The sequence below is a fragment of the Pungitius pungitius genome, chromosome 21, assembly GCF_949316345.1.
Source record: "Pungitius pungitius chromosome 21, fPunPun2.1, whole genome shotgun sequence".
NCBI classification, from domain to species: domain Eukaryota; kingdom Metazoa; phylum Chordata; class Actinopteri; order Perciformes; family Gasterosteidae; genus Pungitius; species Pungitius pungitius.
The window spans coordinates 13,861,313-13,887,937 of NC_084920.1; the positions used below are offsets into that span (position 1 = coordinate 13,861,313).

General features: G+C 47.7%; 2 protein-coding genes across 2 annotated transcripts in view; one reads left to right on the top strand and one right to left on the bottom strand.

Moving 5' to 3' along the window:
- Positions 1-26,625, bottom strand: part of rpl38 (ribosomal protein L38) — a 420,537-nt gene that overhangs the window by 369,528 nt on the left and 24,384 nt on the right. The window lies entirely within an intron of this gene.
- On the top strand, positions 5,813-11,779 carry pmp22b (peripheral myelin protein 22b). The gene is made up of 5 exons (XM_037464214.2): positions 5,813-5,986; positions 6,479-6,569; positions 6,806-6,896; positions 9,456-9,596; positions 10,363-11,779. The coding sequence occupies exons 2-5, from the start codon at positions 6,492-6,494 to the stop codon at positions 10,521-10,523; spliced, it is 471 nt and encodes a 156-aa protein (XP_037320111.1). The 5' UTR covers positions 5,813-5,986; positions 6,479-6,491; the 3' UTR covers positions 10,524-11,779.

Consider the following 26,625-nt stretch of genomic DNA (forward strand, 5'->3'; position numbering starts at 1 on the left):
CTCACACCTTCTGTTAATTACACAACGTCATAAAAAAGCCATCACTTTATACATTCTGACATTTTCACTCCATTACCTCACTTGAAGGGCTTGCTGTATCAACGCCATAAAAAGCAGTAACCTTAATTTAATGTGACTATTCACCCGAATCACATATATCATGTTACACTAAGTTGGCAACAGGCCCAGTGCAACACAAACAGTCTTGATAGCACATGTGACAGTAATCCCCAAACAAATAGCCTATATAAGCTTAAGAAACCTTTCTGAAGGCTCATTGGGATCCGTTGGTGTAAACTGATTTGAATCAAAGCATACGCTCAATTTTAGGTCAATTTTTGCACAGAGAAATATGAAGGACGTTTGTATTTTCCACCATCCTGCTCTGATGACCCATCGCTCACCGCCTCACCCATAGGAGGAGCTGAACAAAACCACTCCTAAGTTACATGTTAAACCCTGCACCGATCGTATAGGCCTCACACTACTCACTTCTCATTGGCTCCCCTCCCCCCCCGCCCCCCCGCCCCCTTCAAGCCTTCATGCTACAGTGCAGGGAGAGGTTGGACCTGAGTTGACTTAAATCCACACATTCAAACATGTGGCTTGAACAAACCTTGAACACACATAAACACGGTCACACTTCATGACCGAACCCTCCCACTCCGAAGGATTTTCCTGTGCGACCTTTGGCTCCACTGTGGAATGTAACGCATTTGCTAGAAGGACCAGTACTGTTTGGGTTAAACGTTGTCAGGGCGGTACATGTTAAGTGGATCACCAGTATCAGAGCTAAGCAGAGAACCCATCACAGTTCAGGAGTCATGCTCTCGTCGGACTACAATACAAAACTTAATCTTACTTAATCGCGGTAGTTCTTTAGGTCTCTTTTGTTTGATAACCTTGTTTATACCAAGAACCTTTTGATTGAGTGGGACCAGTGAGTGGATATGTTGAAGACAGACGCTACCTGGACTCACATGGTAATGAGAGCTGAGATGTCCTCCAAGCTTTACTCAAATCCATCTCCAAACCATCAGTGGCTGCAGCATTAAATGCATGACAACATCTCTCTCGTAACTGCAGTGGTTTCGTTACTTCGTACTGTGGGGGGGGGGGCGGCCTCTCTGAGTCTGTGTGCAACTTGAACTTTGCTTTAAGGGAAATGTTTTACAACTATATTGAGTCCTTGTGACGGTTAACTCCCACTGCTTTGCAACCCGAATTGTGTTTAACTGAAAAACCTCAGGACAGGGTCAATGGCAGAAGGTCTCTGCCAAGGCTTCTTAAATGCATTGTGTGTGTGTGTGTGTGTGCGTGTCGTCCCACTCCTGTGCCCAGGCACATTCCTAAGCCCCAGCACTGCAAAGAATGGTCCTCTGTTGTCCAGCTAACATCAAAAGACTTGCTGCTCTCATCACCTTGTGATTAGACATACTGACAGATAGTGCACAGTTTAGCGTTGTCCCCCCCCCCCCCCTCCGCGTCTCCTTTGCTTTCCCCTTCCAACTCACTTAAACAGGATGAACACCACTTTCTCTCGAGGTTACGGGTCTCTGCTGGAATGAGACACAAATAGGCCTTCCTCTTTCACCTCCTCTGCCACCCCTGCTTATGGGGGGAGTTACTCTGGAATTCTCCCCGCAGAAAATGCCCCGCGTTATTTTATATTTCTGACATGAGACTTGTGTATCGGCTGCCGAGGGTTTCTGGCTCTGTGCTGTATTTACACAGAGAGTGCGTCGTTGAAGGAGAAAGGTGGTAAATGTCACGTATTATGTGTATTAACACATAATATCATGTACAGTCCGTAAAGGCATATATAAATCTGTTGTTTTGTTTTGTATTATCTTTGCAAAACAAAAACATCCCCGACATAGCATCAAAAATTTGCTACGCTAACATGTAGCAGAAGTAGCCTCAAAACACATCAAGTAGAAACATAGCAGCATGACTATTGTTCAGGAGTCGTGTTTCTAGCAAAGAGTCTAACATTTGCCGTCCTTTCAAATATGTTTTTGTAACCGACAACACCTGAGCACAGACATCCTGCTCATTGTGTTGCTAGTTGTTTTGACTTTATACTTTAGTGTTGAGCTAGTAGTATACAGTGGGTTTGTTGCTAAATCTAAATTAAATCCCTTTAGCTCGACCATATGGAACCTTTATCACCTCATCTCCGGTTGTTTCAAACTGGGGTGTGGGGGTGGGTGGGGGGGCGCTGAGTTTGGACCGAACACAAAACGTTCGTGGGAACCAGCTCACGCCGCTGCTGTTGGACCGGTGCCCAAACTCTCGAGTTCTCTCAAGAGGGACGTTTGGCCGCTGCACGGTCGGGCGGTTAAGATGATCTATTACGGGGAGAAACTGAAAGAAACTAAGCAGGAATCCGTTGAGTAGCAACGTAAAGACAGAGAGAGAGAGAGAGAGAGAGAGAGAGGCAGCTGGAGACGGACTGATAGGACACACGATGGCCAATGTGGTTTTCCATCCCAACCCTCTCAACCTCTCGCACAGTGGCCCCGGTGCTGATAAGTAAAATCTTGGATCGACTCAACACTCTACTACCACCTCGAGACCGCCCCGCAGGATTCTGCACATCAGGGAGTGGAGATAAGGCCAGAGAGGCATTTACTGCAAACCAGGGGTTCAGAGGTCAGCCACAAAGGCTGGCACATGGAGGACAATGCAAAGAAAGACAAATTCTTCACATTGCCCATGAAAAGAGGAGCGGCTGGACAGCAGAGCGACACTGACGCCCAGATGCGGTACTGCCGTCGTTCCTGCTGAATCACACTGGGGGGGGGGGGGTGAGGATGACTGGGAGCTCTGTGGTCTGACTGAATACGATACATTGGGCTTGAGCAGGAAGCACGGAACAATATGAAAAACAGAGCTGGTCAGAGTTGCAATATTCGGCCTTTCACTTTGTGCGTCGTCACGAATGGCGACGCGCTCACTTTCATCATAACAAATTGAATGTCACGGGATATTTGGAATATCGTGAGCATTTGATTTCATGTAATGTCAGAATGACATGAGCCTTTTCTGCTCCTCGAGGTGCTATTTTAGTGGCAGCGTTTGCTGACACGCCTCATTTCCAACTGAGCAATGGAGTGACGTAATCAAACACATGTTCCACAAACAGCGGGATTTTGTGCATAACTTAAGATAATATTGCAGTGACTTTCAGAATGAAATCCTTCCCTTTTCCACTGGCTCATTTCATTGTTATATTGTCAACTCCAACCACACTCGCGTCGCAGTCCATCTTTTGTGTATTCAGCGTATTGGAGGCGGCAGGGCTCGTTTACCCCTCTGCTGTCACCACGCTGTGTGGCGTCTGATTAAAGCGTGATGACAAGACCACGGCTTAAAACTTAAAAACCCGCACACAAACAAACAGTCTGTGTTTACCTCCAATCTCCCTTTCTTCCTGTCTGAGCCCCCCCCCGCCCCGTGTCCTTGTTCTTCCTGAGAGTTCTCCTCCTATCAGATTTGCTCACCTAATTCAGTGTTACTGGCATCTGGTGATTCCTGTGTTGTAGTTAAAAACTCATGCAGCACTTACATACGCCAACCCTAAAACGGGAGAGACGGATGTGGGCATGAGGGGGGGAGGGGGGAGGGGGGGGGGGGCGGTCCGCAGTAGGAGGGCAGCTATTGGACGACTCCGTCCAGTCGCTGCTCAGTGGTCCGACGCTGTAGCGGGAACAGTTCCGAACCGCCTTTTGACCGGCAGCTGTCGGAACCTAACACACAAGGGAGAAAATCCCCGGGCAAAGAGTGACGCAGGCGAGCGAGGCCTTCCCTCCGACCCGCAGGGACCAGATCCACCCACTCAAAGTCGAGTTCAGTAACAACGGCTGAGGCGTTTATTCATCTCAACTAATGGGTTTTGGTTTGAGCCCCAGAAGGGTGATCGTTGCAAAGACTCGACCGTCACAATGCTTTAAAATCAACGAGAGTGGAATCTAATTGAGTGAAGTACGAGAGCCCCATTTTTTTTGCCACAGAATCTCCGATGCTTCTTCGCTTTACAAACCTTGCAGGAATTCAGTTGGGTGAAACGTAAACATCCCTTGAGCGCCCCCCCCCCCCCCCGCCCTCACCCCCCGTCTGCTTCTGCGCCCTCCTCCATCCGTGTTGGCACGCGTATGGAGTTACAGTAACTCAATCACGTACCTCCTCGGCTGGTATGTGTACTCTACGCCGTGCGGCCCAGCGCGGGGATAAGTCGCACCAAACTGTAACGTCAGAGGGGAAACATTTGACGCCCTTCCAGATGCAACATTGTTCAGTATCTCGGGCTGAATGTCAGTTATGCGTCTCCCCCCCCCCCCCCAAGAGAGAGATTGGCTCCGAGTTTGATAACGAACGCAGTAAACTTAACACTCCCGCGTCCACTCGCCTCCCCCCCCCCCTCCCCCTCCGATTGTCAGCCTTTTACAAACATTGACATATAAGGGATGGGGAGCGCCTGCAGAACTACTCCACATTTTTAACAAGAGTTCTCCCTTACGTGTCACTGTAAACGTGACCGCTTCACCGCTCAGATTCAATCAGATTCTGTAAAACACCAGACGTGCACAAAAGAACCAGAAAGTGGTCATATCAGACAAAGAGGTACCTCAGCTCCAACTAAGAACGCCGCACACTGCAATAGCCGAGCGCATGGTTCACACTTGGAGCAGAACTTGACTGCGATCCGGTCTTGTAGTGATTGTGTGTGTGTGTGTGCGCGTGTGGTCATGAACACAGCAAATAGGCCTCTGTTTTTATCAAGTGTGAAAAAAAGAAGAAGTGTGAGCTTAAGTGGTGAAGAATAGAGAGTGCATGTTGACAGAGGGGGGGTTATCTGAGGTCGGACAGCTCCTCAGCTCCTCCAACAGGCCACTAATGCTGAGAAAAAAACGTATGTTTCATAGTGGTACCCATCGAGGGAGCTCTGGATTTCTGCAGAAGTATGCGTTTGATGAATAATGAACATGCCACAGCCAGTCGATAGAAAGATATGGTAATATTAAAAGATACCGGCAATATTTATGGAGGAGAACCAGAAGGAGTGAGATAAAGTCAATTCCAACTTACAATATTGACAACTCCCTATATTTCCTGGAATTCTGATCATTGCAACACCCTCGAGGGCAGACTTGAGTGGATTCTTGTGAACGGGGTCCGACGTCCCTGTTCAGGGTGGACTGCCCCCGGTCATCCCTCTGGAAATGAGTCAAGCCAAACAGAGGAGAGTCCCATGTGCTTCTCTCTCAATGGCGGTGCACTCCCCCGTGCAAACACTCTCGCATAGAGTGAGTCACGAGGCTGACTACCAAAGGGGAAAAGACCACCGCCACACTGCACATGTTTGTGTGTTTGGTTGCCACGGCAACACAATGCTGAGTTTACAGGTGCATAATTCATTTTGGATAATTAAAATATAGCTTTTTATCACACTGCTATATGCTTGATAACTACAGTCTCGTATAGTTATGTTGGATGTACTTCTGCTACGTGCAGATTCGAAATACCGAGCGCGCAACAACAACAAAATGGATCAAGCTTAATTTGCAATAACAGGAATAAAGAAGCTGGAAACATGGTCAGAGGGGAAAACTAACGACTCCTCAAAAGCAGATTTCAGTTACCACGACAGCCAAACAATGATCTGTCAGGTCACTACACACACAGCAAGTTAGTAACTAAGGCAACCCATGCGCTATTACGCATGGCATGTCTATATTAGGAATCCTGGCCGCGGACCAGAGGGTCACTCCGTGACGCAGCTACGCACGCAGGGCGTTGTTCTCCCATAATGAGACACTTTATAACAGCACGTAAAGCCCCGGCATCAATCTAGTCTGAGAGCGACTTTCAGAACGGAGGGACTATCGCTGTTGGACACTTTTGGGGAAAACTTGCTTTTGCTTCTTGCGAGCCTTTAAGTATTTTTTTCTTTGTTTGTGGAAGTACAAGCTACCCGCTCTCAGTAAGTGGACTTCCTTAACTTGCTCACATTCAGCTGCACTCAGTCTCTCCACGCGGATTCAAGGAGGCAGCGCGGTTTTCGCTGGAATACCCGCCGCTCCATTACGCACACGGACCGGAGGGCTGAGCTGCCACCGCGAACACGAAGCTTAACTGATCTCTAATATTCGAAAAACACAGCATTTCACTTAAATAACTTTTTAAAGTTTGCTTTTTTAATATCCTGTCCTCAAACTGGTTTTTTAAAAATATTTTATAGATTACCCCACATGTAGAATACTAACTGTGACTTACCCTGTCAATCTCTATGCTGCCCTATTAGAGAGTTTCTCTAAAGGCTGTTAGACGGGCTGCAGCGACACACCCATGTCCCACCAGTCCGACATCCCCACAACACACACACACACACACCCACACACACACACACACACACACGCGCGCGCGCGCACACGCTCGGATACTGAATGAGACTCCTCTTCTCATTACTGTCCAGATCGCCTGCCAAGATGCTGCTCCTTCTGCTGGGAATCGTCCTCCTCCACGTCGCTGGTCTGGTCCTCCTGTTTGTGTCAACAATTGTCAGCGTGAGTAAAAAACTGTTCTTGTGTTTCTTTCTTTCTCTGATCCCGATTCATTTCATTTCTAGAATTAAATATAAACGTATTGGACTAAGACTCCCCGCATACTTTAGTAAGAACTACGATGCAGCCTATACCTTTCTGCATACACTTCACTGTAGTGATTTGCATATGACAGTGAAACTTCTTTGGAGCCGCTCCTCCAACATTACTGACCGAGGTGCATTACGTTTTTTCACCAGGTTTGGTCGACAGGTGAAAATGGCCCCACGGACCTCTGGATCAACTGCACTGGTGCCAATGGAGGACAGTGTGTACCGGCGTCAGCTGGAGGTCAGCCTTTAGAACACAGCGGCTAGTATTGGACTCCCAAAAGCACCGCGCTGACAGTAACCGAGTAGCTGAACTGCAGAAAATCCCCGTGTTGATGCTGTGGGTGTGTCACGGCGTCCTTCGGGACTCTGGTGCCATCTAGGGGAGAGAATGCGCCAGTGCTGCTTCGAAGCGCCCGCTGATAGGCTGCGGCTGTATAAATAGTCGTGGTGCGATGTCCATATTCAGGTCCCCGCGCTTGGAGGCCAACGGGAGCCTGGGAGTTGTGTAGGAATCAGGGTGGGGCTGCACGGAGTATTTAAAGTTTCACAGATCTGATGTGTATGTGTGTGCATGCCCGAGTGTCGGAAAGCGGAGAGACCTTGGAACACCCACCACGCAGAACATAAGCGTCCTGGTGGCGGGTCACGCCCAGCGTCGGATTATAGTCTAGTGAAAGCGTGCCGGCGTCCTCGGGACAATTTAAGCAATATGAGCATGTACTAAGACAGTCCCCACCACAGACACTAATTGGAATCCCTGTTGTGCCGCTTTTGCTATTTGCATCCATTGTGCCGTCACAGAGGTGCAGGAGAGATGTGATTTGACTAGAATTAACCATGCTTAGCCAGTGTGTGTGTGTGTGTGTGTGTGTGTGTGTGTGTGTGTGTGTGTGTGTGTGTAGTAACTATCTCCATGCCTCTTGTTTGAATCGCGCTTCCATTGGCGTGCTGACGCACAGTGTTTATTCTGTCTGAGCTCTGGCTTTGGGAGATGGAAGATAGTAACCCGGGATCACGTGGGAGGGCGATGCCCGCGTTCAGGAGATCGTTTTGAAGCTCTCTGCCTCGCAATCAGGTTCCTTCTGGAAGTGGATCATTATCACAGTCATCGTGGGTTTTTTTTTTTTTGAAGGGCATTTGACATTGATGATACTTCTTGAGTTTTCCTGTTGCAATGATTGGCTCCATTTGGGTTTGATGACGCCCCAGTGAGAGACACTCATGTCATTGTTATCACACTTATCCACAGCCGGGAAAAATGCACTCCTAGGAGGTAGAATGTTTTCTGCCCCTAAGCAGACCCACACTAATGAACACAATGTAGCACAATGTAAAGTAAATACTAGGGCGGTTTTATTTTTCATTCAAATGCATTTTTGAGTACGAGCCACGGTTGCTTATTAGGGATATGAACCACACCTCATGCTAGGAAACGCCCCATGTCACTGTTTCCATACTACTGGTCATTGGAGGAAGGAAGGAAGGAAGACGAGATGCGTGTTTATCAGAAAGCAGGGATGTATCTATGAATAGCACATTCATACGGCAGGGATGGAACATTTAACCCATTTCTAAAACTGTTATTGAGTATATAACTGAAAACAAGATCATCACAATGGCATCGAAATGTTCCTCCGGGTGCATTTTGTGGATGGAACAATTTGCAGAGTGTCATGTTCCCTCCTGTGTCTCCCCACCAGCCGGTGATCATCGGGACAAACTTTATTGATATTATTATGGGTAACCTGACTCCGTCCCGGTAATGCTGTGCAACGCCTCAGGATACAGTTCCCCTTTTAAAACCTATATCTCTGTTTCTGTCTGAGTAAACGTCCACAGACTGCCCCCCCCCGTGATGACCACAAGGCAACTAACTGTTTTCATCCACGTTCAACCGTAGTCGGCCAAAGTCGCGTCACAAATTACTTCATCGCCCTTTTATGGCGGCTGAGGCCTAATAAATTATGCATTGTGCTTTTATCCCATCCACGTTGTAAATGCCCCCCCCCCTCCCTCCCTCCCTCCCTGCCATTAAACCACATTACTGACATATTGCAAGAGAATCAATACGCTGGAGAAGGTTTGGAGGAATAAGGTCGGAGATTTTACTGCCAGAGTTCCACAGGGGCGACGCGCCTGCAAATGGGGCAAAGCTGAAATGGTGCATTTTTTTTATTTTTTTATAGGCCTGTCTGGAATATCTATTGATGCAACGGGTATAGGACAGACGAGTATAGTGGCCCTGTGAGACGCGGTTTATGGCACATTTTATGACACGGGGCTGAAGGGAACAGGGTTGTAGGTGCACAGGGGGAGAAAGAGTGCCGAAGGAAACTGGAGAAGTCGGGGGAGGGAGGGGGGGGGGACAAGAAATAGACCCCGCTTGGAAATCCTGGGATTCCTGACGCGGCCCGCGCTCCGACGTACAGACGGGCAGAGACAGTCCGTGAAGGTGTTTCGTGGGCAAAGGGCTTCCAGGATGCCGGCCATTCGATCCATGTGGCACATCAGAGTTCCTCCAGAGAGGGGCGTTGCAGAGCTTTTAGGAACAGGATACCTAGGTTGTATTGTTTATTGAGCCATTACACGTTCCCAGAAGAAAACATTACGTTCTCAGCGAGAGGATGCTTCAATTCAGCCGAGACAAGAGGAGCAGGCTTTGGCATCTTTGGCATCTTTTTCCATCTCAAGTGCTCATTAAGTCAAAGTCATATATAAATTATTGGTAATGATGACAGTTCAATTCTTGACAACCATCTCTTCTCTTTCTCCCCCCCCCCCCCTCACCCTCCCTCAGAGTGGATTCAGTCGGTCCAGGCCCTGATGATCCTATCCATCATCTTCAGCTGCCTGTCTCTCTTCCTCTTCTTCTGCCAGCTCTTCACTTTGCAGAAGGGCGGACGCTTCTTCCTCACTGGAACCTTCCAGATCCTTGCCAGTGAGTTTGATTCCCCTTTGACACAAACGCATCACCATCAGATAGATAATATGATACAGACCGGACGCAAAAAGGGGTTTCGTACTGCATTTTTCCCTATTGATAAATTGAGTGATCATATTAGTGATCGATTACTACAAAAAAAACAATGATATAAAACAAAAGAGACTTTTAGTCTACTCCGATTAGCTCATCAAAAGTGGTCCGAAAATACACCACCCCCGCCAATTCTCCCGCCTACACACAGACAAAGCAATGGCAGACGACCCCCCCCCCCCCCAGGTGCCTCTACTGTGGCACTAAGGCCCCGCTGCTCCGCTCCCCCTATTGTACCGAGCTGGCCATTGTGCCCTCGCCTGGCCGCCCCTTCCCCACATCCCCTGGCTCTCTGCGCCGTGCCAGCTGCACCGCCCAGAGACCCAGGCGCCCAATCAGCGCCCCCTCCCCAAAAAAATGGCCAGCAAGCGCAGTGTCAGAATGTCCCGGAAAGGGCCTGGGCAGGTTGCGGGGTCCCGTTCTTGGAACCGGAGAGGCGGGCACAGCAGGAGAGCCCGGCTCGGGGATCAATAAGCGGGAGAGGCTTCATGGGCCTGATCTGATTCTGCCCGCTTTGCCAGACAGGGTTCAGCCCGGGGCTCAAGACGGAAGGGATTGATACTGCGGGGAAACCCGATCTGATAATTGAAACAAGATGATGGGCTGCACTGTTAAGTGTTTTCTGGCTCGTCCCCCCCCCCCCCCACCCCTCCCTCCCTCCCCCCCGCAGGCTTGTTCGTGATGAGCGCAGCCGTCATCTACACGGTGATGAGTCCGGATTGGGTGCAGGGCGGAGAGGCCTTCGGCTACGCCTACATCCTGGCGTGGGTGGCCTTCCCGCTGGCGCTGATCAGCGGACTCATCTACGTCATCCTGAGGAAGCGAGAGTGAGCCGTCGCTCCCGTCCCGGTGTTCCCTGTTACCGCATCAGTCCCCCGTTCTGTTTAAAAAAAAAAGTACCAATGGCCCCTGGAGCCACCAGACCAACAAAGCTAGATCACAACAAGGAGAGGGGGGGGGGGTACCAAAAAATCAGCACGCAAAATCGACACAAAACAACCAATCCTGTCTCAGTTAAAAGATGTATATAGTATCTATGGTTTAAAACGTATTTATAACACTTTTTACATATATGTACATAGCTGTTGTGTTGCTCTGTCGATGGATACGTGTATTGAGCGTTGTTTTAGCTGATTAAGTGCCTCAGTGTTTGTTTGTAATCATGAAATAATCACATGCTATTTTGTTGTGTTTACTTTTCTTTTTCTGTTGCTTTTTTGTTTTGGTAATTGCCAAAGAATTAACCCCCCCCCCCTCACACACACACACACAGCAAAGAAAGGAAGCAAAAAGTTACTAGTATTTTAACCAAAAGTGCATGTTTAGAAATAGAAGGGTTAGAAGAAAAGAGTTGTTTGATGGGCTTGCTTTACGATTAGAGTGGTAACATCTCTGGATGTAGCACAGCTAGGAGATATATAGATTTGGCCCTTTTCTATTTTGTGAATTTTCAAGTTACACTGTTTTTATTTTCAGTATTTTTTTTTTTTTCTATTTCCTGATTTTCAACAAAAGACGGTGCTATGTATATTCATCATTCCTTTTACTCTTAGCCATCGTTTAGAACGAACTCGCCAGGTTCTCGTTCGGAGTCAAACAGCCATTCATCAAAGTGGGAATCAGACATCAGGAGGTACATACGGAGCCCGGCTGCTTCTCTGGGGAACACAGTTTGACTCACGCCGCCAGTGTCGGACTTCTCTTTTCGCTTCATCAGCTACTGTAAACACGAGACGACCGAGTTTGGGGTGGTGCACTGATCGAAATAGAATGTCAGTATTATTCTGCGTATTTGTGAGGAGTTGGATTACAGAGACAGTACTTCATATAAATGCTTTATTGTAACTCTTATTTTCCTTAATTATAACCTCGTTCTGATGTTTGTGTTCACCTGGCTTTTAAAGTCTCACGAAGCCAACCTGCCTATTTACCATAAAGAAAATAACACTGTGGGGCATTATAGCCTAACAAAAGTATTTGATATTACTAGACAGAAATGCCACTGAGTTGAAGCCATAAAAGATAACATCAGATGATGGGGGAAACATTTGTAGTATTAACTCTATATGTGATAAAAAAAAAAAGAACAGAGAGGTTTACAATGATGATACAAAATGTCTTGTTTCAAATACTTGAAGTTTGACATGCGGCCGCCCTCTGCCCGTTAACGTTTGTCTCTTCCGTGCACGACGGTGTCCACGTGCTGCGGAGTGACACAAGGCGACGGGAACCGGGCCTAAAACACTCACTCACCCGAATAAAACTCCCTCTCACGTCAACGACTACTGCGTTTTCCACTGTCACGTCCTCGGCTCTCTGCCCCCCCCCCCCCCTGTAAAACTCTGAATCCCACATCTCGGGGGGGGGGGCTGCAAAAGAGACAACCGCCGGCAGATAGGGACAGACACAGCAGAGAGAGCGGGCCCTCAACCACGTGCATCATAACCCACAGCATCGCAGTTTTGCCTGGGGAGCAATTAGGGATTAAGGTGTCTTGCTCAGGGACACTTCGACATGGCACCTTGGAGCAGGCGGGATTCGAGCCACCAACCTTGTGGCCCCCCCCCTGCAGCCGTTTCCGGAGTGAGCCCGCTTTGGGGCGTGCCACCGCGGGGGGGTCAAATGAGCTGCCTTGTGCATGTGTTTTGGGAAGCGGTGACCTGTGACCTGTGCTACGCCCACCGAGGGTCCCAAGGCCCGTCGGTTGGCGTGCCGCGTCACGCCTTCAGAACGTGGGTGTGTCCCTTATAGATAGGAGGACTTGGACGTGTCTTAAACACTGTAAGGCGGGGGGGGGGGGGGGGGCGCCACTCAACATCTCCTGTGACAAAGCTACGTGGTGGAATTAAAGCGTTTTAATTCAGAGCTTACACTAGCCAGTCTGCTGTGATTTTTGTTTTGTTTTGCCCTTTTTCTTCATGCATGATGCTCATCATCAGGGTTCAGTCTGAAGACGTCGCCTCTAATGACGACTGCCGCTTCTATTCTTGTGCAAAGCGATGGAGTGGAAAACGTCTACGCCGTGTTTACACCTAAACTACCGACGCTGCTTTGAGTTTAAATCATTAAAGGATGTTTCTTACCACCCCCAACCCCCCCCGCCCACATGGAGCTGGTTTCATGTCTTTTTAAAAACACTACACTTACACGTACACAGTCTCTGGGGAGCCCGAAGCTTCCCGTTAAAGACAACACACAATGAAAGACAACACAGCGAGTCCACAACAAGCGCTTCAGCAGAGAGACGGTGGTTCGGTATCTGAGCCTGAACACGAGTACCCTCAGTGAGTAAGTCTCTGGTTGCAGTCCCATTGCCCTGCCCCACCCCCCACTGGGAGAAATGGGAACACGGCATTCGGGTCTTTTTGATAAGACGATGCCGATCCAGACGAAATGATGTAGCTTTGTGTGTAATCTAAACCAGGAGGGAGAGAGAACAAAAAAAAGAAGAAAGATATTGTTTGGATGGAATTATACCCCCCCCCCCCCCCCCCCCCCCCGCCCCCTGAAAAATACACACATTGAGACTAAGTGGGATGTGTACCACCTGTAGTTTACCATGTACTGTGCAGTACCACCATCTGGTGAACACGAGGTAAACAGCGACACAAGTCTCGTACCACACTTTGCTGGCGCACACTGCCCCCGTGTGGTCAAACATCAGCACTACAGCTCGATGCAATGAACGGTTCATTCTGGAGAGAGGAGGAGAAGCTTTGTCCCGCAGATAATTCTTCCGTGAAAATGCGCCAGACATCATTCATTCTACACGCAATCATTAAGAATCGCCTTTTTTTTGCGATGATGTATACTCCGTCACATTAGTATGCATGCGTGTGATACAGAGGCGTGATTTCTCCTACCTGTCTACTTTCCATCACCCTTCAGTCAGTCTAATGGATGCTCCTCCCCCAGAGCCATTATGAAGGCTTTTATGGCACAACACATCATTAAAGGAAAAGGCGGAGCACAAACGAGTCTTTCTACATTTGATGGATGATTTGATAAATTCAGACAAAACGCAATGACATCACAGCCTTTCTAAATAATAAAGCATGGGGTTCAGGACAGGGTCAAAAAAAAATGTGGTTTTTTGAACTTGATCCAAATGCATCCTGTGATTCTTTGCTGCAACGTAGACATTATTTAAAATGTTTAAATCTGGAACAGGAGGATTTTTACTGACGCATTTCACCAGCTGGCCAATGTGCAGCTCCAGTGGAGCACCAGAAGGTCAGCTCGGATCAGGAGTCATTTGGAAATGAGTGAAATAAAGATGGGGGACAAAATAACAGTGTTTTAGGGACTGTGTGAGCATTTCTGGGTCTTTACTATGTGACGGAGCAGGAGGAACGGCTGAAAAGAACAAAGTATGTTCACCCTGGGACAATTTCGGACTTTGAGATAAAACAATGATAAAAGAGATTCAAAAAAAATGTTGAGATGCTCAAAGTAGCTTCGGTACGCTCATACACAATCTCACCGACTGCAAAGTGCTGGTGCACTGATGGTGGCGACGAGGCAGACGGACCCCCCCCCCCCCCACTCCCCCACCCCCCCACATATTCATCACGTCTGGAAGGACTTGTCCGGTCCCCGCCTCATTGTAATGATGACAGATAAACTTTCGGTCAGATGTTGCCATTAGATTTAACCACCACCTGGTATTTTTTTCGGCAGTTAGGAGAACATCATAAACTCTTGCCTTCCGGTGGCCCCTCTTTCCTGAAGCGGTATTTCGGCGTACGGGGGCCCACGAGTGAAGAAAAAGCAAGAAGAATGACTTAAAAAAAAAGATTGTGTATCTATCGAGTATTGACTGATACGCATAATTACCCCCGTGCTTAAGAGGTGTCTGGGGGTTTTACACATCATTGTTTTGCCATCACAGGGTCACGGACAAGCTTTTGAAAACAATCACTTTTCCCATTAACGCCTTAAAAACTCCCCCCTGTCTCGTCTCATCCCACCCGATGTCACCATCACGAGCCGGGTCACACCTCCCCCTTTTTCCTTTTTTATTCCTTTACTTTGAGACTACCAGGAGGTAATATAAATATATATATATATATTTTTTTTTTTTTAATTTCTGGAACACATTGAAGGGGGTGCAAACAGAAGGTCCACCTTAATCTATCACAGCTCCTCCAAGGGTGGCGGGGGTCGCACAGTGACAGGCACAAAATCGCAGAGCCGGTGGGGAGGAGGGAAACAGACGCAATTAAGGCTCATGAAATGCAAATGACTCTTTATGTGAGGGGCTGGGGTCGGGGAGGAGGGCCGGGTCTCTCCTGGTTTTGCTGCCATCTGCTTGCCATCATCGCCGGTGGAGGAACCTCTGGCTCTCGGTAATTTGTAGCTTTAATAATTTTCTCCCTCAGCTGGGGGGGAGGAAGAGGAAAAAAAGAAACAGGAGAGATGGCGATGAAGGGGGCCGAGGACGTGCAGCTGGCTGAGATTAGATTTTCGATTAGCCGGCCCAGGCCACGCGGAGATCTGACCTCCTGACGCCTACGAACGGGCAGGAACTCACTGGCTGTGTTCGGCGTGCACGCGCATCGGTTCCACCACGACACAGTACCTCGACTGTACGCCATCAAAGCCGACCCCGATCCGAGGTGTACACTTCTGGGTGAGTGGGTCCATAAGTCCCTCAGGATGTCTGGAGGTTATTTAGGAACATGATTCCCGGCCGCTGAGGGGCGAGCCGGAACCCCCCCCAAAAAAATGCAGATTCGGGCCCTGACGCTCCCTGGAGCCCTGGAAGGTCAAAGTGGACACAGTGTCGCCCCCCCCTGCACACACATGACACAGCCATTCATTTGTCGTGTGGAAAAAGAAGGGGCCTTATTGAAACAACAGACACAACACTCATACCATACCATACCGACCCATTCCCAAGGTCAGCGCCGCACACACCTGACCCCTGACCCGGGGGGGAGTCCATCATGCTCAGGGGACAAAGCGGAGATTGGCAGCCGATGCAGTCGGGGGGACTAAATCAACTTCAGCTCCTGCCATACATCAAAATCACTTCCACCGACATGAACTCGCACTGAGGGCCCAATGATTTCATGGGCGATGAAAGAGCGGAGAAGATGGAGCGACGGACGGACGGGGGGGGGGGGGCTCTTTGTTGGAGAGGTGGAGAAAGGCAGCGGTGTGAAAGTGTGCCTCTCGTGTTTCTAGTGATAAAGTGGTTCCTACTCTGCCACGTGGGATCAGAGCGGCACCGTGGGAAGATCAAAACCCGGCGCGGATCATCTGTGCTGCACAAACGGACATGCGTGATCAAAAAAACGTCCCCTTTCAATAATAACCCAAATGGGAATCTTTCAGCTGTATACGGAGCTGAAAGCATGCATGCGCCATTTTAACCGCAGCACTTTAAGACAAAGCCACAGAGGACACTGAAAGATTGTTGCAAATCTACAGGCTGGAAGGGGACGAAGGGGCTTCAGGCACTGGCCTGGCGTGCAGCACAGGGCAAAAAGCTGCTTTTTTTCAGCTCTCCTGAGGTCCACTAAAGCTTCATGCCGGTTGGATGGTGTCGATGGAGCAAATTCCCCAGGCTATGACAGGGAGTCCTATTGGGAGTGGACACAGCCGCCAAGTTGTTTGGAGCAGAGCTGCATCTCAAACGTTGAGAGGATAACTCATCGGGGGGTCATGCAGACACCTCTTCTTTTTTTTTTTTTTTTTGCGACCGATCCCTCTGCATCTACAAACACGCACGCGTGCATGCTCGCATGCAGCCGAGAAGCCGATAACAATCGAGCGACTCGACATCGCAGCAGGTTCCCTGCCCATCGCTGGGAGGGGGGGGGGGGGGGGGGGGGGGCAACAGACTCTAAATTAGTCCGGATGGTAGCAGGAGCAGACAGCTATATGAGCCAGAGATCAGTGTGGGGACAGTTGTGGAATGACAAAGAATTTAAGTTCTTTTCCCTCTCAGTGTCTCTTCTGCTCTGCCTCACGCTCTTATTGGAATTGTGAACTAGAATTGAATGTAATAAAAAGAGAAAAGAAACGTCCATGATGACAAATCATGCATTTGTCTCTGTGCTGCCACTATCTGGAGATCGAGGGGCATCGAATATCTTTCTCATGCAGTGACTGAAGTGCGTGAGTCGCATAAACAAAGCACGTCCCAGAACTCTTTAAAGGAAACCCTGGGATGAAGACCCAAGTGATTCATTTACAAGCTGTGAAAGGCACGTATTCAACGTCTGATTATATTACTATGCTTTTGAATAATTGAGCAAAACCCCTCCTTCAAAAAAAGGCTCTAAAGAAGAAGAAAAAAAAGCTTCCTGTCCTTAGAAACACTGAGATTCAGGCGCAAATGGTAATAAAAGTGTCATTAGTAATCTTAATTAGTCAGCTACTACTGCTAGAAAAAGAGAAAATCGTGTACATGAAATCGAGACAGGGTGATTAGCAGAACGAAGGCGAATGCTGTAATCTTCCCTCAGCGGGGTGTCAACTCGGGCCCACGAGAAGATACCAGGCCCGGAGCTGATTGCATGGGGACGGTCGGAGCTGAGAAGGACTCATATTAGTTGGGGGGGGGGAAGAGCTGTGGATTCCCAGGACAAAGGAGCTGGGCCGAGGGGAAGATAAGACACCGCGCAGGGGCATGGATGTACACCGCAAAGGCCGTACTGCATAATGCATGCATGGGAACAGAACAAAGAGAAAAACATATAATGCACTGTGTGTGTGTGTGTGTGTGTGTGTGAGTCAATAAATAACTAGTGTGTATTTGTTTTAAATGGTAAGATTTCCACCCTTCAACTTTTTTTGACTATTTTGATATTTTAATATTTTTTTAATGATAAAACCCTACCACCACTTTCCCCTGGCATACATACGGCCATAGAAATATCTGCATGATATAATTTAACCATAAATAAAGCAAACGTAAGTATAACTTTCCTCTCTGTAATGTTACGGGTTCAAATGGAGTCCAAATGCAGTTGCGCAAGTTTAAACATTTTGGAAAGAATCCCTTGTCCAACAGACACGTGAACGTCAGATACATGTCTGCATGTACACGCTTGTGCGCTGTGAGTCTGTGAAGCCCCCCCTCCCCCCCCCCGTCGGCCCGACAACCCCTCACCCTTCATCCCTAGAAAATCACACACACACACACACACACACCGATGTCTGGATAATGTACATACTGCCACCAATCACACAGCCCCGTGCATCATTGGACATTTTTTAGGACCCTCCCTCCACCCCCCCCTCCTCTAGCACTCAGCCCCTTTTTATGCGTTCTTGCCTTCTCCTTCTATTCCTCGCCCCAACAATCAAAGGCCATATGGCAAACATATTCCTATGCTCCATTGGCTTTTACGGCTGTTGTTTAGTGAATGGGCCGGGGCTTGGTTAAGGGGTGTTCTGGGGGGGGCAGTTTGAAGGGCAAAATAATAAAGTCTGCCCTTAGTCCATTAGAGGGCCTTTACTTCTATTAGTCCCGTCACAGTGCGCTCTGGGACCATCGCAAACAGGCCTGGTTAATCAGGAAAGGAAAACACGAGCAACTGACGCGCTTTGACACCGCTGCCGATTCCCTTCGGCACCTCGGCTCCGTACGAGTCGTTTGATCCCTCCACGGGGGCTAATCCTGCTTCACCGGGAGACTCGGCAGTGGGCTGTTAAATAGATGGGCAAACAGCTACGGATCCCCGCTCTGCTCGGGCCATACTCGGCGACGCGAAAGTGACTTTGGTTCCCCTCCGCGTTAAAAGTTAATGGCCCAGGCGGTTTTTCGGCGAGAGCGACCCTCCGTGGCGAAGCGCCACCCGGAGCCAAAGCGCTTTCCACTCGCCGGCAGGGAAGCCTCAATTCGGGCAGCCTGTGGAAACCTTAACTTGCCGCTGAATGCTTTCCACTGATCCAGAACAAAGACTGCGGTGACCGGAGCTGCCGCGACTGAACTGAACACTGTAATAAAGAACCCAATCATCAAGGGCGATTTCATACCTATTTGGTACCTTCTCTCCTTTCCGTGTGCAGCGGCTTTTTCTTTTCTTTTTTTTTTTTTACAGCGAGCTGTAAGTCACTTGGACAGCGTCCTGCGCCCGCCGCTGACCTGCATCTGGACAGCATCTGGGGGGGGGGGTCACGCGAAGTCACCCTGACAAGCGCTAAACCATCTGGAAGCTTCCTCCTTCACTTTGAGGGGTCGCTGCGGGGGGGGGGGGGGGGGAGGGGGGTTATGAAGGGGACTGCTACATTGGCGGAATGAAAGATGAGGTGATTTGAGAGGGAAGAAATAAGACCTGAGAAAAAGGTCACATGACCATTAGCGGAGACGGCCCATTTTGAACTGTTGATGACCAGCATGGAGCATTTTTGGTGGCACGGAGGGGGGAGGGGGGGGGGATTCAATACGCCAGTTACTTTTGTCTTCTACATTTCCCCCGTTGACGTCTATTGCAAAACATCCTCCTCTTCCTCATATTTCTGTTCCTCCTTTACATTATCACCCTTCCTCAAAATTCTCTTGTAGCTAACACGATCCAGTTAAAGGAGGGTCATTCTGTATTCAGATATGCAAACAGCTTCTGCTGAAAGGTGAGGAGTCCAGATAAACATTCCACACCAAATAGAAAACAAGTGGCCTTGAGAGAACATGATACTTTATTTGCTAGCGTGTGTTAAAAAAAAAAAGCAAGAAAGAAAAAAAAGCAAGGGGGGAGGATGACATCGGAGCGTCGAAGAGGGAGCTCAGCGCCTTGAAGACTACTTGAAAGTGTTCTCCGTGGGACCCCCCCCCCCCCTGGGTGGACTCAGCACTTCGGGGTGAAGGATCCCCCGACAGGAAACAAACAGAGGGAAAAACGTGCAAGAAGAGGATGGATTGAGGCAAAATAAAAAGTGGGGACTCACCAGGGCGCCCCCACCGAGGCCCATTGTTCCAGGGCTGCTGCTGCTGCTGCTCACAGCCTTGTAATTAAAGAAATCATTAGGACCCGGACGGACAAAAAAAAGATGGCATCAGACAGCAAAATATGGTGTCATTGCTCAAAGTCAGGGAGGGAAATGAGATAGATATGAGAAGCAGATAAAGGGAGTATCTGAAATACATTCAACTTCTCTAACCTTGGATTTGATGGATTGAAAACCTGGGAGGTCCCTCTTAATGAGCATACGATAGGGTCCGTGGTGGCACGGCGGTATTTCAGACTCTTTAGCACTCTGGGCCCTTAGTAGATCACCACTTAAAAGGAAAATTATTAGAGTCATTCCTTCACAGGAGAAAAAAATTGTGATGTATTGCTTAATAGTTCAAATCCAAAGTGCCCGTGGAACCACACATGTTCTGGCTTGCTAACATCACAACATTGATGTTTTGTCTTTTTTTATATTCATTCCAGCTTTATGTCAAACTGACATGAAATATGCTTTTTGTGTCAAATTAAAGAAAAAGGCAGCTTCTCTTAATGAGCCCTCTGCACAGTCACGTAGAATCATCACTGACAGGATCAGGAATTGTTGGTGCTGCTCCTGTTGTTCAGCTGCATGGAATCAATAGGAGGGTCTAGGTTCATTCACTATTGAGCTAATGGTAAATGCAATGGGACCCTGGGAAGAACCTCCCATTAATGGAAACTAGCTTTTAATGATGTCCCCGTCTCCTTTGGACTGATGAGAAGAATTGATCCTTCCGGGCGCCCATTGACCGTCTAATGATTGACCTTTGGAGCGGAGTTACAGTGGTTAAACTGTAAACCAGAGCAGCTTCACGGGAGGTGAGGTGCTCTGCATCCGACACCGTGAGCCTACGCATGCGGCAGGAGGAGGAGGAGACGGTACCGGGTGGAGGAAAAGCAATAAGCACAAGCATCATAATGAGGAGTGGAGGCCAGAGACAGAGCTGAGTGATGACGAGGGGGAAGGCGGTGCGACGCCAGGCTGCTGATGTCGCACTCTACTCACCCTGCTCTCTGCCTCTGGGCACTGTCTCCCAGCTGATCCCATCGGGGGGCGCCGTCTACACCCCCCCTCTAGACGCTGTTCCGTCCTCCCCGTGGCCCGCAGGCAGTGGTGACAAATGACTGACGGAGCGAGCACCTTGTTGTCCGTGTTCGGGGACCAAGTAAAGGTGCTCAGTGGTCATTATGGAGGACCAGGGGGCACTTAAGGGGAAGGCCCAAATTGTTTCACCTCCGTGCCCCCAGCTCACCTCTTTATATGCTAATGACTCAATGAAGCTGTCCGATGCGCTAATTGGTAACAGCTTGACCAATCAGCGGGGAGCTCATCGGTTGCCATGGCGCCGCTCGGCAGGAGCGCCACGGTACCGGGGCGAGTTCGGAAGGCGGCAGGTGGACAGCAAGGGTGGTCAGTTCCTGTCACCTGACGTCTCATCTGGCCATGGGCACCGGTTGTGATCCACTTCTATGTGTCGTGACCCTAAGATAATGATCGCTGGGGGGGGGGGGGCTGTTACCTCTTTTAGATCTGCAGTCTTTGCCCCTTTAGTGTGAAGATGAATGAATTGAATGAGGTATAATTTGAAGTACAATGTAGAAGTGAAATGCAGAGAGCTGGTCTGAGGACAACAGGTCTGAGATCACTTATTGTGATTTAGATTATAGAAAAAACTGCATTGAGAACAATTTACTACTTTAAAGACATTCATAACCATTAATGACCTGTGGAAAGAACATGGATTACTCTCTGCAATAATGGGGTCATGTGGGGTGAGCTTCTCATGCGAAATCTGTCACCTGAAATTAAATAAAGGTCAATATTTACAAAAATAGAGAAAATTGACTTAGAAGCCAGATATATCGAATGTGATTTTTTGGGTTCTATTTTACACGTTACTTTAGTTTACCTGCTCAGCAATGAAAACATAACATGTTAGAATCCACACACTAATTAACTAAATCCCACTAAAAAGAGATGCATTCACACACACACACACAGCTGCATTGAAGTTACCACAAGTCAAATGTAAGTAACAGTTCATTTCTTTGGAGAAATCCACTAAATCACTTGGGTACATTTGAATGCTAATGCGAGTAAGCAGAATGAAAGAGCTGATCTCCCCCCCGGGCTCTGAAAGGCCACGAGTGGCCTAATCCACAACAATCACCATTAAAATGAACCAACTTTTCCGCTTGGAGACAGTGGCTCGACAATGAGACTCAGCCTCCTTTCAGGGCGCCGTCAAATCATTCATTCCGTCATTAACGAACCGTTGTAAAAACACTTTGTCTGCGCCAGTGGGAACGAGGAGGAGCCGCAGGGCCGAGGGGAAGAGGAGTTCTCATTCACAGGAAACTTTCACTGTAAAGACTGGTCCTCGCTAACAGATTCCTCCCTCTTCCTCCTCCTCCTCCTCCTCCTCCTTCGGTCTTTACTCGTACTGTCTCTCCAAAGGCCCGCGCTCCAATTAGGGCGTGCGACTCAGGAAGAAGGGAAATAATTGGGCTGTTTGCGCACTAAAAGGATGAGACACTGGAGCTGCTGGTGACTCCAGTGAAGGAATGCTGAGAGGCGCAGTGAGACAATGGCATCAGGTGACCGCTCTCACCAAGGCCCTCTGCCGACCAGGCTGCCAATAGAGGGAGGAAATGGCAGATTGATTGTGCCCTCGTGCACTAATTCTCAACAACATTAACAATTTTGCACCAATTTTCTTTCGACTTCGGGGCCGTTCGAAGCCAAGAGGGGAAAAGTGCTTTCACATGGAGCGAATCAGTCATTGGGAGCCACATTAGCCACTAAAGCCCTCACTTTGTTCAGGCAGCTCTCAATGCACTGTTGTTTCCCCCCCGAAAACCTATTCCCACTTCACCAGCAATTACTCTTGAAAGCGAGTGTTGCTCATTTAAAGTAAAAGCTACATAAATTTCAATGTACACACTCAGAAAGTACAAAAAAAAACGATGGTTGATAGATGATGGATTGTGTGCGCCCGTCACCTGCACCTCAACCCGAAGACAGCCCAACATTAAGGGACCAGGCCGTAGATTGGTGGGCTAGTTGAATGGGTTTAGAGCCCCATCAATCCTCCCTATGGCTCGTAAAAAAAACAGAACGGTGTGTCTGTCAAAATAGTAAAAAAAAAAACTTGGCATGGCCACAGAACAGCACGAACAATTTGCACTCATCAGAAATGAAAGGGGCGCAGCCGTAGACATCGTGGGGCGTCAGCGCGCCGTGGTTGACGGGGGGGGGGCGCAAGAACTGAATATGGATCATTACCTAGAAATAAAAAATCCTGCGTGCCGCACAAAGGGGGCACTTCCAAGGGGGGCCGTTCCGTACGGCATGTTGGCTTTAAATCTACATGAGTAGATAACAGCTTAAAAAGTGCTTCAGCTTCTGGGACCACAATGCATCAGCCAAAAAGAGAAGCTCAATTACGCAGTCTCACCTTTACGTGTCTGACGACCCCAGCTGCCACGTGTCACTCGTGATGTATATTTGCTAAACTAGGGCCCCAATTAGAAATAATGGCCTTTGCAGTGTAAAACTATTACCACGCGGATTTGATTAAAAACAGCCACAGAGTGATTGTTATTTCTGAGAGCGTGAATACCTTCCAGTGTATCAAAGCATAACAGGAGTGTTTAACAACTGGCTTGGTAGAAAGGACATTAAAAACCACATCTTTGAGGTGCCATTCTTTGATTGAATGTGTCTATGATTCAAATAATCAGTTCATGTAAATCTATTACATCCAAATATTCAGTAAATGTGAATCAATTTCACTCAAATAATCAGTTCATATAATTCAATTACATCCAAATATTCAGTAAATGTGAATCAATTTCAACTAAATATTCAGTAAATAAAAATCTTTCACCCAAATAATTAGAAATTAAAATTCAATTCAACACAAATATTAAGTAAAGATAAATTACTTATAATGATTTGATTAATAAACATTTTGATTTGTATTTAGCAAATACATCTATTAGATTTATTTCATTTTTTCAATAATATTTGCTTAAATGTTAAATTCTACTCAATTATATGATATGTCACTTTGTTGCCACGATTTATTTGAGTTACCATTGGTCATATTTTTTAGAGTGTAGGAGCTATCAACAGACGGAGCAGAGTGATCCGCTGTCAGAGTTCAGCTGTGTTTGGTGTACCCAGTGCACAGGTTAAAAGATTGATGTCTGCTCTAAACTCCCCCCCCACACACACACACACACACACACACACACACTCACTTTCTCTTCCTTTGTCCCAGCGACCCAAAGCAGAATCAAAGAGTGCATTGAGCGGACCTGGAGTGCCAGCACACCCCATTGCACATGAAAAAACGATCAGTTCCTTTCGGGGCTTGAGAGGTAAGCCCTGAACTTTGAGGTCCGCATTGTCCCCCCCCCCCCCCACCCCCGTGCGCTTTGACACAGGCCAACAATGGAAGCCCTATCTCCAGCTTATAACGCCAGCTCAGAAGAAGGGGCAAAAAAACCATTCAACCAGTAGTTAACCTTTTCTGCCTGCCTCTGAAAAACCAGAGAATGGGGTAGTTCCACCGTAACACCCTGCCCCATACACCTCATAAACCACCCCAGCCAACAGACCAACTACCCGGCCCCCGTACAGCCCCCCCCCCCCACCCACCCCTCTTTTGTCCCATTGTCTCAGGAGGGATGGATCCTGGCGGATGGAAAGAAAACGAGGGCCCGCCAGAGAGTTTCGTGGCTTTGATTGGCAACTTTGGATATGCAAACTGTCAAGAGAGAAGGCAGAAATAATGATGGCACTCCTAAACGGGCTCCGGAAAGGAGAAAGGGCAAGGGCCACAGTGTCGACACACGATCATAATGATAAGGAAAGGAGTCCCAGCAGAGAGTTCTTGTGGGCAGCTTGCTCTTTTTCTTTGGTGGGGTTAGCTTGATCTCCTGTGAACGCTGATGGCGGATCATGCAGATATTTGCGGCCTCTTTTGAAGAGCGGGGGGGGGGGGGGGGCATTATAAATGCTAAACAGCAAGCCTGGACCCAGATGATCACCATAGCCTGCGGCAATCAATAAGTGAATGGAGACCAGGTGGTGGAACCACCATTCAGATACAAAGGAGGAGGACCGGGATTTCGCCAAGTTGGGCAGCAGTGAAAACACAATGGAGGGGGAAAACCGGGGAGATCATTAAAAGCGATTGGACGCTCCTGCAGACATCCGTGGCAAAGACCGAGATGGAGGAGGATCAATAGATGTGTGCAGGACCTCCAAGCCCTCAGGGGTGGACATAAGTACAAGCGAGACAACAACAAAAAACAACAACACTGACGCTAATGTTGTGGCTGCCGCTACAGATCAAGATGAAGGAATATTAAATGTTTTTGCTCGTATTGAATCCCGAATACTTGTTGTAATCTTTTCAGGTCAAGTCTTTAGTGTACTCCATCATTACAAGGAAGTTTGTTCCTGGGTATGAGACTCAACTGCAAAAACAGAGGTGATTAGTGTGATTGTCAAAATATATAAGCTGAACACAGAATTTGAAGTCAGGCGACTGTCATTTAAATTGTTTATAGCCTAACAGCCTTTTTTTTTTACATGTACATGAGGCATTAATAATCCCAAACTAAAAAATGTGATGGAAAAATTCCATTGTTTTATTGTTGAGGTCAATGCCAAATAGCTCACTATAACATTTCTAAACCCACCAAAATCATGATCCACCTGTATGCCAGATGTTTTTTTTTTTTTTTTTTTTTTTAACTATTCCACCTGCTCTTTGAACAAAACTAATGTAAAAATGACTGCTCTGCCCACCATGTGATCCCAGCTTCGTTGCCATGCCTAATGTGATCCAGGTATAGGGCTTTAGCCTTCACTTAGCTTTAATCCTTGTGCACTTGATACTTTTCTTGTACGCGACCGTAATGCAAACGTCATGCAGAGGCTTGCCGAGCTGCCTAATGTGATCGCAAAACATTTAAAAGATAAGCTTTCCCCGTAAACCCTCACACATTAATATGGATCAGGTGAAATCCCCCTTTCTTCTCACCCAAGGAGCTGCAAGAGGAGGATTTAACTTCCATGTCGATGGAGGAACAATATGAAACGATGTCTTTTTAAGGCTTCCAGCGGTACTTAAAAGCAGCACTTTACCATTATGCTAGTGTGCCTTGTTTTAGTTAATCAAATAACACATTATTATGTACTTTGTACCATGATTGTCATTTGGATTGTTTAAAAAAAACGCTGGTAAAGGCAGACTTTAAGGCTCATATAGCCGGCTGTAATTTCCCTCTATTTATCCAACTTAAAAACAGTATGAACGTGTACATGTTAATGGTCTAAATGACTGCTTGTTTACAAGTTTAAACTCTATTTGCATACAATTTGTATGCGTTTAGTTATAATTGACCACTTTCCTGTGACTCATTTGCATTTACAACATCACCCCACACTGACACCCCCTTTGGATTACAAGGTTCGTAATGAACTCAACATCGGAGGGAATGAACGTAATCATTTTCATCCGCTGAATGTTAATCATATATTGCTGCTCTGGCTTTAATTACTGCCGTGCTGCAAGTCGCTGCGTTCGTTAATGTAATTAATGAGCATATTATTATGATTAACACCAGGATTTTCTCAACGGTGGCAAAAAAACAATGAATAAATGATTGCACTGATTATGAGCTGGAAACTCAGAAATCAGCGCTGCGCATGTGAGTCCTGATTTCTCTTCCTGGCTTTGCTGATGCAGAATAAGGATCTCATACCAAATCACTTCCTGTGGTGAGGCGTTTTTAACGCACAACGAATGCCCACTGTCCCTCAAAGCCTTGCGTGTAGCTTGAATTAGGGAATTTGAAAAGGCATATTATGGCGCATCCACTGAAAGTTTCCCTGAAAACACACTACGTGTCTCTAAGGTCCGACGTACACAGGTAATTCATTTCCTGTCCTGTTCTACTTTGTCATAACT

Coding starts and splice junctions, on each gene's coding strand:
- pmp22b (XM_037464214.2), top strand. CDS start 6,492: ATGCTGCTCCTTCTGCTGGGAATCGTCCTCCTCCACGTCGCTGGTCTG. Junction 6,570..6,805: donor TTGTGTCAACAATTGTCAGC/GTGAGTAAAAAA, acceptor TTTTTTCACCAG/GTTTGGTCGACAGGTGAAAA. Junction 9,597..10,362: donor AACCTTCCAGATCCTTGCCA/GTGAGTTTGATT, acceptor TCCCCCCCGCAG/GCTTGTTCGTGATGAGCGCA.